The following is a 10,413-nucleotide window of genomic DNA, read 5'->3' as shown; positions in this document are numbered from 1 at the left end:
GGAAGAAGAAACACAAGATTTCATAAACGGAATAGTAATTGTGCCTCTATAAGGTTTGCATAGAAATATAAGCATTCAAATGAAATGAAGAAACATGGACCCCGTTCTTTAACGATGTTAGTGACCAAAATCAAGACCTTGTTATATCAATAGCTCCATCTTCTCAGTGGAGGTTACATTAAGTAATATGTTTGAATGTTGAATGCGTTGTGTGTGTGTGTGTGATGATGGATACAGAACATAATGTGATCGACAGACGGGATTCTTTAAAAAACACTTTTATTTAAATCCTTAAAACAGCCAATTCTAACAAATAAGGTAGACTAAAACATCGGTTTACAGATGCTAACAGCATTGCAACAAGAAAGGGGCAAGTGCTGTAGGAGCAGAAATATATTTATTTATTCGCAAACCGTTCTCAGTTTTCAAGCACCGCTCGTCTCCCGAGTGATCCCTCTTACGCTGTACTTGAGGCGCTCAGACCCCACTTGCGGTTCAGGGGTCCTGCCATCTCAAGCCCACCCTGTAAAACAATTTTCCCATGTCTTTTCAGGGACACCTGGAGCGTCCCTGTCACAACCTATTTCAGAAATCCTTCTCTTCCAGAAATCAGATTGCAAAAGGTCGTTTCCTTCCATTGATATTTAAATCACACAACTTGGTTAGGGAGGAAGCAAATTTATATCCATATCACCACCCTTGTTTATTTATTGCTAAGGACATCTAGCACTCTACGCATGCAAAACGGTTTTGCAATCCTGATCTGGCCCGTCCTTGCAACAAGGGCAGGGTAGGCCTTAAAATAATTTTTAGCGTTTTTAACTGCTAAGCAGGTTACAGGCTGAAGGTGTGCTGGGTGGTGATTATACAGCCCTGATATCCACTCTCTTGTGCAATTATTTCCCCGAAGTTTTCTTGACCCCTTGATGTCTGTTTGAAGGGAGAACGTCAACAAACCTTTGGAAACAGCCTGGAAATTGCTGAAGTTTTCCTGCTCTAGATTATATGGCCAAGGTTTTTTTTTTCTCCTTCCCCTCTTCTGTTTCGTGGCCGATGTTCCTCCAAAATCCACCCGCCCTCTTCCTGAAGCCTTACAGTCTGGTCCACAGGAGGCCGAAAGCGAGGGTAGCTATAAAAGCCGTGGCAGAGATTGCGGCTCTGGCCTGTTGCCCGGAGCCAACGTTGCAGAGGTCGGTGTCACAACAGTAGACCGGGCGAGTTTCACCGATCCCATCTGGCTCCGAAGGCACGCACTTTTTGGCGCAGGATTTGGTGACGGTGATGTTTCCGAAAAAGGGGTATCCTGGAGGGAGAATGAGAGAAGGTGGAGAAGGGAGGCTTTTCAGTGATGCTGTTCTTCAAAGCAAGGTAGCTCAGTCGGTAGAGCATGAGACTCTCAATCTCAGGGACATGGGTTCGAGACTCACGTTGGGCAAAAATATCCCTGCACTGCAGAGGGTTGGGCTGGATGACCCGTGGGGTCCCTTCCAACTCTACAATTCTGTGATTTTATTGTAATTGATGTTGGGAGGCTGTTCTTTGTTTAGCCGACGGCTTGCCAAATGTCCCGGATGACCTATCCGAGGTCAGTTAATAAACAGGAGCTAATAAACAGGAGATGCATTCCTGATGGCTAGAAATCTCTCTGCAACCTTGGAATGCAATGCGCACCACAGTTTGGGACGGGAATGGGGAGGCAGAGAAAGACTGAGATAAGGGTGCGTTGGCGAAAGCATCCCAGGTGCGCGCTGGCTCAGTTGTCAAGGCCATGTGTGCCTAGCTTGAATATTAGGGGGTGCAAATCACAAGTGGGCTTAAAATATATAAATGGATTAATTAATCACTTAGAGCTTCTTACACCCCTCTTATGAGCTCCTGTAGTGCGCCAGTCTCGTAATTTTTTTTATATTTATGATTTTCAGTTTTATACATTTCAAGAATTTTACCTTCATTTTAACATTTTAGAACTTGACTTCCCTCTTTCTGCGGTTCCTTAAATTTATTTTTAATATTTCCCGCATATCCAAATTAACTTAATTTGACCGTTTATTCATCTGCTTTAAATATATAATAACTGCAGGTTATTACAATAATCCTGCCCATGTGCTTATCTGTTTACAGGTTGTTGTTTGTTTTTTGTAAATATTCAATAAACCATTTCCCATTTCTTTTATAAAAAGCTTGCCGTCTTGACTTCTTATTTAACCAGTGTCGTAATGAACATTATTAGATTTATATCACAACTCTCCTCCAAGGTAGGCTAAGCTGAGAGACAGTGAGTGGGTCACCCAGTGAGTGGGGATTTGAACCCTTGCCTCCCAGGTCCCAGTCCGACACTCTAACCACTACACCCCACTGCCTTCAATGGAGGGAGGCAACACAGTTTGTGAAACTGCCCTCTTCTGTTGAGATGAACAGATCCTGCCCAGAGTGGATCACTTGCATGCAGCCAGTGGCTGCAGGATCAAGGAAGATACCCCGAGCACCAGTGGTTTTGAATGCAAATCATCAAAGTGATTCTTTAACTGTGCTTGGAGTGGGTTGGGCTAGATGAGCTTTGGAGGTCCCTTCCAACTCTACGATTCTATAAAAGGCCAGTGCAGGAACAGAGGAAAGGGTCACTTTAGGCCAGCCTTTGCCAACTCGGCGCCCCTTCCGCAGGGTTCTGGGCTACAACTCGCAACAGCCGGCGCAACCAATGGCCAAATGGGATTTGAGGTCCGAAACCAGGGTGCCCCTGGTTGGCGGAGGGCTGATCCAGGGTTTGGGTTGTGTCCCCACGTCCTTACCTGAATCCACCGAGTGCACCGTTATCTTGCAGTGTGTGCTGTCTGCGGAGCAGTTGACGAAAGTCAGGCAGTTGCTGAAGTCGGTGGGTTCTTGGCAGCTATAACACTGCAAACAGAGCCCTGTAAGAGGAGGAAAGGGAATTGGCGCGCCAGACTTGGAGCTGCGTTTTCACCTCCGGCGGAGGGGCTTTGGTTCTGTCTGCACTAAACCATTGAATGTGCCAAATCGCTGCAAGGACTGTCAGAAACTGCCATACACTGAGTCAAACCACATTGCTGCATCAAGTTCAATATTTCCTACACTGGCTGGCAGCTGCTCTCCATGGTGTCAGGAAGGTTTCTATTCCCTGTGCTACCTAGAAATTCAGGGGAATGAACCCAGGAATTTCTGCATTTAAAGCAGCTGCTCCACCACTGAGCTATAAATCTATCTAGGTCAGTGTTTCTCAACCTTGGGTCCCCAGATGTTGTTGGACTACAACTCCCATCATCCCTGAACTCTGGCCTTGTTAGCTAGGGATGATGGGAGTTGTAGTCCCAAAACATCTGGGGACCCAAGGTTGAGAAAGACTGATCTAAGTAAAGGTAAAGGACCCCTGGATGGTTAAGTCCAGTCAAAGGCGACTATGGGGTTGCGGCGCTCATCTTGCTTTCAGGCCGAGGGAGCCGGCGTTTGTCCACAGACAGCTTTCCAGGTGATGTGGCCAGCAGGACTAAACCGCTTCTGGCGCAAAAGAACACTGTGACGTAAGCCAGAGCACACAGAAATGCCATTTACTTTCCCACCACAGTGGTATCTATTTATCTACTTGCACTGGCGTGCTTTCGAACTGCTAGGTTGGCAGGAGCTGGGGCAGAGCAACGGGAACTCACTCTGTCGCGGGGATTCGAAATGCCGACCTTCCGATCAGGAAGCCCAAGAGGCTCAGTGGTTTAGATCGCAGCGCCACCTGCGTCCTGGACAGATCTATCTAGTGAGCCCTGATTCATGAGTCGTAAGTTGAAGCTTTCCTTTGTCTTTCATCCTGAGACATCAAGCACCAAGAAACCATGGGTTCATGCCATGGAGGCTTACTCAGATTAGAACCACTGAAACTAATAATTCCAGGTGGATCACGTCCATTAATGCCAATGGGTCTACTCTGAGTAGGACTAACACCGGCTACAACCCCATGTTCTTTCCCTCTATCAAATCACAGACTGAAAGTTCTTATTATTACTAATAATTAATTCCGTTAATTCCCCTGTCACGGAAGCCAATCAAGAACTTACTTATGAGGAACCCACAGCTTCACAAAAAAGGCTGAGCCCTATCAATTCTATTGTTGTTGTTATTATTAATATTATTAATATTATTAATATTATTTGTATTATTTGTATATCTGTAGATCTCAGATATACAACAGATCAACAGAAATACAAGATAAAAAACACAAAATACATAATGAAAACAAGGACGGGACGAAACCAGTAACCAACCCACCCCTCCCACTTTAGTTGTGATTTCAGCACCGAAGGTGCCTGGGCTGCATTTTAAATTGCATTTTAACCTGTATTTTAAATTGGTTCCCCCCCCATTATGTTTTTATTGTAATTTTACTGATGTTAGCTGCCCTGAGCCCAGCTCTGGCAGGGAGGGCGGGGTATAAATAAAAAATATTATTATTATTAGGCTAAAACAGGGGTAGGCAACCTAAGGCCTGTGGGCCAGATGTGGCCCAATTGTTTTCTCAATCCAGCCCACGGACGGTCCGGGAATCAGCGTGTTTTCAAATGAGTAGAATGTGTCCTTTTATTTAAAATGCATCTCTGGGTTATTTGTGGGGCATAGGAATTTGTTCATATATTTCCCCCAAAATACTGATTAGTCCGGCCCACCACATGGTCTGAGGCACGGTGGACCGGCTCCCTGCTGAAAAAAGTTGCTGACCCCTGGGCTAGAAGACCCGTTGGTTCCCTTCCAATTCTACAATTCCACGATTTCTAAGAAATCGTAAAGGTAAAGGTAAAGACCATTAGTTCCAGTCGTGGCCGACTCTGGGGTTGTGGCGCTCATCTCGCTTTACTGGCAGAGGGAGCCGGCGTACAGCTTCGGGGTCATGTGGCCAGCATGACTAAGCCGCTTCTGGTGAAACCAGAGCAGCGCATGGAAACACCATTTAAGAAATCGCAAAGCACCCCTGAGATTGTACAGAGTGCAGCTCCAGATTCTCAATTCTTGGGTGGCCACGACACCTCCTTGAGGGCAGGGTTCAGCCTCTCTTTCCTTCACACCACCATCCCAGTTTCACAGCCAAGCCGCCGGGAGCACCCCTAGATAGAAATGAATCTTACCAAGTTGTAAGGATGCCAGAAAGGCCAGCCCAACAGCCAGGAATGCTTTCATCCTTGCAGGCAAACTCTGGAGGGCTTCTGAACACTCCCAGGCGGCTCCTCTGCGCCCGTTCCCAGTCCCTGCCGGGCTCTGCTGGGACCTTATTATATACCTGGCCACAGCCCTTTTCCTGTCCTGCGCTCAGCTGTGCTGTCAAGGAGAAAGGGCTCTCTCAGTCGCTGAGAAGAAGATATGCCTTTGTTTGCAGCCACACCTCCTCCACCCTCCACCCTATTCTTCTAGGGACATGCCCAGGAGCGAACAAGAGGGAACAGAGAGGTGTCAGTCAGTCAGAAAAGAAAAGAAAAAAGCACACAGGCTTGATCTGGGACAGAAGTAGACCTGAAGGGTTACCTGGAGCTCATTGTTGGAAATCTGGGCAGACAGTCCTCTCTGAGTCCCATAGCTGTCAACTTTTCCCTCTTGCGATGAATCCTATTCGTAATAAGGGAATTTCCCTTAAAAAATGGGAAACATTGACAGCTATATCTCTGACGCACCTTCTTGTCTGCTGGGTTCTTGGGCCTCTGACGGTGCAAAAGCCATTTGTGGTGAGGGTTATCAATACCGGTGAATTTTTCACCTTTCCACTTCCCCAAATGAGGGGTGCGAAAAACTGGTAGCATGACTTTGGCCTATTTTGGTCAAATCAATGCAATTTCGTTTTGCTTGGTATGTAAAATTGCACCGATACCATTAAAAATGATTGCCCCAGTACTTGCAGTTATGTATTGTTACTGATTGATTGATTGATCGATATTTAGGATTTTGCCTGACATTTTAGGAGGGAAAAGTAAAAGTCTTTCGTTTTGTGAAAGCTGTTTCTGTGTGTCTTCGTCAAACGTAGACTCACCAAACTAGATATTGTGCAATCATCAAAAAATAAAAGCAGATTTGAATTCCTCAAACCCCCAAAGCATATTTTGCAAGAAGAAATTTGCAAATGCTAAGTTTCGGCCCCTGAAATGAGACACTCTATTAATGCAGCCTTGTTAATGCTGCGTAGAGGCGATATTCTGAAAATATTGGCCCGTTAAGATTATTATTCCATCACTGTGTTCAAGGTGGTGAATGCGGATGGGTCAGTTTCGTACAAAATCAGAGCCCATGGAGACTTCATACAGTAGACGAGTCTCGAGGGATGGAAATGTGGAGATGAGGGTTTGGCGAGCAGAGGTGGGCTTTTGGTGGCAGAAGTATCTCGAGGGGATGAATGCAACACCCAGGCAGGACAATTCAGTATAAAATCAGAGCCTGTGTACATAAGAACACAAGAGGAGCTGTCTCCTGTTCTCACAGCGGCTAGCCAGATGAGGAAACCCCCAAGCAAAATTCAAGCACAAAAGCATCTGTCAGCTCTTCTGCATTCCAGAAACTGGGGTTCCCTGTTCTTTTCTTTTCCTTTTTATAAATACATCTTTATTGGTTTAAAATACAATCTTACAATAAAGGTAAGCACAACAAAATTAAGCACAGAAAATAAAAAGAAGAAGAAAAAAGAAAGGAGGGGGAAAAAGAGAGAGAATTCTCCACATCAAAAAGTACAGAAAGTTTAAAAGTAACTAGAAAAGAAAAAGAAAATAACAACTAAAAGCACCAGATATTTATACAACATCATGTCTTATCCAATAAAGTCTTCCAATCGTTCTCATTATACTTTTTCTATTGTCTTGATTTAATTACACAGTTTGTTTTATATCTTTTCCCATCAGAAACTGGGATTCCAAAGTATTGCTACCTCCTTCTGTGGAGGCAGAGCATAGCCATTGGGGCTGCTAGCCATCAATCACAGAATTGTAGAGTTGGAAGGGACACCGAGGGTCATCTAGTCCAACCCCTTGCAATAGTCCCCTCCCCCTCCGTGAATTCACCAAATCCTCTTTTAAAGCCTTCCAGCTTGGTGACCGTTTTTTGCATGTGTACAGAACCTAGCAATCTGCTGGTAAACCAGGAGAAATTTTCATTGGCAAGTTCCCACTGTGGCAGAGGCAGCTCAGACCTGCGGGTATAGGGCACTATAGAAATTCAATAAACAACAGCAGCAGCAACAACAACAACAATAACAACATACTTATCCTGGTATGTCCCACGGAGGACCTTACGGTCTTCAAACAAAAACACCTTGGAGGTCCCGGGCCACAGGGAGGTTAGGCTGGCCTCAACCAGAGCCAGGGCCTTTTCGGTTGTGGCCACGATCTGGTGGAACGCTCTGTCACAAGAGACTAGGGCCCTACGGGACTTGACGTCTTTCCGCAGGGCCTGCAAGACAGAGCTGTTCCACCAGGCCTTTGGCCAAGGCACAGCCTGACCCCCTCCTTCTGTAATCCTCACGGAACTCTAGCCCAGTGGTTGCCATCAATTTTATTTGAACTGATTTTATAATGAATTGATTTTAGAATGCTGTATTATTTTACTGTTGTTAGCCACTCTGAGCCCGGCTTCGGCTGGGGACAGCAGGATATAAATAAAATTTTATTATTACAGTGGTACCTCTGATTACGTACTTAATTTGTTCCGGAGGTCCGTTCTTAACCTGAAACTGTTCTTAACCTGAAGCACCACTTTAGCTAATGGGGCCTCCTGCTGCCACCGCGCCACCGCTGCGCGATTTCTGTTCTCATCCTGAAGCAAAGTTCTTAACCCAAGGTATTATTTCTGAGTTAGTGGAGTCTGTAACCTGAAGTTTATGTAACCTGAAGCGTATGTAACCTGAGGTAACACTGAATGATTATTAACAATAACAACGTGGGTGTACGCGGCATGCTCCTAGGTGTAACTAAGACTGCAGCCTTAAGCACACCAGACTTTTTATTCCATTTCCCCAGGGCCTTCAAACTCTGCTGGTGCTTTATATTTTTTCGCTGCTCGTTTTTCCCAGCCTGGTTGTACGGTAATAAATCACTCCATCCTAAGCACTAGTCAATCTTTTGGGCCGAGATGGGGAGACGGTGGGAATAAAAAGAAAAGTACTCTTCGCTCTTGGCTGAGTTTCTCTCGAAATGTTTTGTCTCGAAACGACACACCTTCCTAGGCCTCAGGCCAGAAAAAACTCCTTTTTTTGGGTACATTTTTGTCAGGGCAGGGTGATGTGGAGAGATAGAGGATAAGGGCCCCACCTGAGAGGGACACACCTCTCTCACAAATACCTGTCCTTTTGTCAAGGCTTTGGTGCTCATCTGCTGTGAACGGCCTCTCCTAAACCCAAAGCGACATGCCGCTACGAGGACAATGATTCACTAGGTTCAATATTTTTACAAGTGCTTCTGGGTGACCTCGTAAAACGCCTAATTTTGTGCCGATTCACGGTGATTCATGTCCCCAAAAGCAACAGGTAATAGGCTCAGGGTGCAGCAGACTGGAGTCCGCAGCAAGTTCTTATGCCGATTCACGGTGATTCATGTCCCCAAAAGCAACAGGCAATTGGCTCTGGGTGTAGCAGACTGGAGTCTGCAGCAAGTTCTTATGCCGATTCACGGTGATTCGTGTCCCCAAAAGCAAGAGGTAATTGCTTCAGGGTGCCCCAGACTGGAGTCCGCAGCAAGTTCTTATGCCGATTCACGGTGATTCAGGTCCCCAAAAGCAAGAGGTAATTGGCTCTGGGTGCAGCAGACTGGAGTCCGCAGCAAGTTCTTATCCAATCTCCACCGAAAATATGCAGAGCAGCAAAGAGCCTGCAATAATTTTTTAAAATTTTCATTACAAATTTAATTGTTTTGGTAGGAAAGTGGGAATATCTAAATTAATGGTTCTTATTAGTCTGAGTAGCACCGAGTTAAAAACAAAAGAGGAATGTAAATGGGCAAAATGGATGGTAACTGCAGCCAGACAGGTTATACCAAGTAGGGGTGAGTTAGGGGTGAACCAATGGAGGAAAAAAACTGAATAATATTATAATTTTAGAATATCTAACTGTGAAGATACACAGAATGAAAGGGATTAAGGTCAGTGAGAAAGAGGAGGATTGGTTTGAGAAGATATTGAATTGTTTGGGTAGGTGTGAATAATTTGGGGTAATTAAAATGTTAAAAGTTAAATAAACCTTGTGGAGGGAGAAGTGTTAACGTATATAAAATTGTACATATGGTTGATTTGACTATGTTATTATTGATTATGTATACCCAATGTATCAGCTGCCTGGGGGGTGGTGGTTCACTGTTTGTGTTTTGGTTGTTGATAAAAAATAAAAATTTTAAAAAACAAACAAACTTTATTTTAAAAATAAAAATAAAAAAGAGCAACCAAGTGTTGTCTTCTGGGAGGAATGCATGTACAGATGTTAAGTCTTGCATGCAGTCGTACACACGGCATCAAAATGGGCTTGGGAAATACTTTACGGTACAGATTCAAGTCACATCCATGCAAGGTCTGCTTCAGTTCAAAGTGTTAAGATCATTTCTCCATATGCCTTTAGCATATGCGGCACCAGAGTGCAAAAAACTGCCCGGTGCCCCCAATTTTTTTTTTTTTTGGGGGAGGCCAAAGTTGTTGAGCGTCTTTTAGGGGGGCAGCTCAGAGTTGTTTGGGGGGAGGCACACAACCAAGAGAACATCTTAAAAAGCAGAGACATCACCTTGCCAACAAAGTCCATATAGTTCAAGCTATGGTTTTCCCAGTAGTGATGTGTGGAAGTGAGAGCTGGACCATAAAGAAGGCTGATTGCCGAAGAATTGATGCTTTAGAATTCTGGTGCTGGAGGAGACTCTTGAGAGTCCCATGGACTGCAAGAAGATCAAACCTCTCCATTCTGAAGGAAATCAGCCCTGAGTGCTCCCTGGAAGGACAGATCCTGAAGCTGAGACTCCAAGACTTTGGCCACCTCATGAGAAAAGAAGACTCCCTGGAAAGACTCCCTCTCTTTTAAATCAGAACCAGTGAGGGCGGCGAAGGTCCTGTGTGAGTGTCTGGAAGCGGTTGGAGGATGGATGGCGGCTAACAGATTGAGGTTGAATCCTGACAAGACAGAAGTACTGTTTTTGGGGGACAGGAGGCAGGCAGGTGTGGAGGATTCCCTGGTCTGAATGGGGTAACTGTGCCCCTGAAGGACCAGGTGCGCAGCCTGGGAGTCATTTTGGACTCACAGCTGTCCATGGAGGCACAGGTCAAATCTGTGTCCAGGGCAGCTGTTTACCAGCTCCATCTGGTACGTAGGCTGAGACCCTATCTGCCTGCGGACTGTCTTGCCAGAGTGGTGCATGCTCTGGTTATCTCCCGCTTGGACTACTGCAATGCGCTCTACGTGGGGCTACCTTT

At 45.3% G+C, this 10,413-nt stretch overlaps 2 protein-coding genes and 2 long non-coding RNA genes across 4 annotated transcripts in view; 1 reads left to right on the top strand and 3 right to left on the bottom strand.

Annotated features, from left to right (window-relative positions):
* The window catches only part of LOC310766324, a 56,135-nt gene extending 48,569 nt beyond the window's left edge, over window positions 1-7,566 (bottom strand). The window contains exon 1 of the long non-coding RNA XR_014550064.1: window positions 7,235-7,566. This is a non-coding gene — a long non-coding RNA (uncharacterized lncRNA). The remainder of the gene's footprint in view (window positions 1-7,234) is intronic.
* Window positions 1-10,413, top strand: part of ARC (activity regulated cytoskeleton associated protein) — a 393,423-nt gene that overhangs the window by 62,675 nt on the left and 320,335 nt on the right. The window lies entirely within an intron of this gene.
* Window positions 1-10,413, bottom strand: part of LOC310766291 — a 128,626-nt gene that overhangs the window by 70,547 nt on the left and 47,666 nt on the right. The window lies entirely within an intron of this gene.
* Window positions 1,034-5,339, bottom strand: LOC310766267 (ly6/PLAUR domain-containing protein 2-like). The gene is made up of 3 exons (XM_083622379.1): window positions 5,124-5,339; window positions 2,790-2,909; window positions 1,034-1,303 (listed from the first exon to the last, which is right to left on the bottom strand). The coding sequence occupies exons 1-3, from the start codon at window positions 5,173-5,175 to the stop codon at window positions 1,092-1,094; spliced, it is 384 nt and encodes a 127-aa protein (XP_083478505.1). The 5' UTR covers window positions 5,176-5,339; the 3' UTR covers window positions 1,034-1,091.

The sequence above is a fragment of the Podarcis filfolensis genome (genome assembly GCF_964270895.1).
Source record: "Podarcis filfolensis genome assembly, chromosome: 7".
Lineage (NCBI taxonomy): Eukaryota > Metazoa > Chordata > Lepidosauria > Squamata > Lacertidae > Podarcis > Podarcis filfolensis.
The sequence above is the reverse complement of the archived record's forward strand: the minus strand, read 5'-3'. Positions and strand labels throughout refer to the sequence as shown.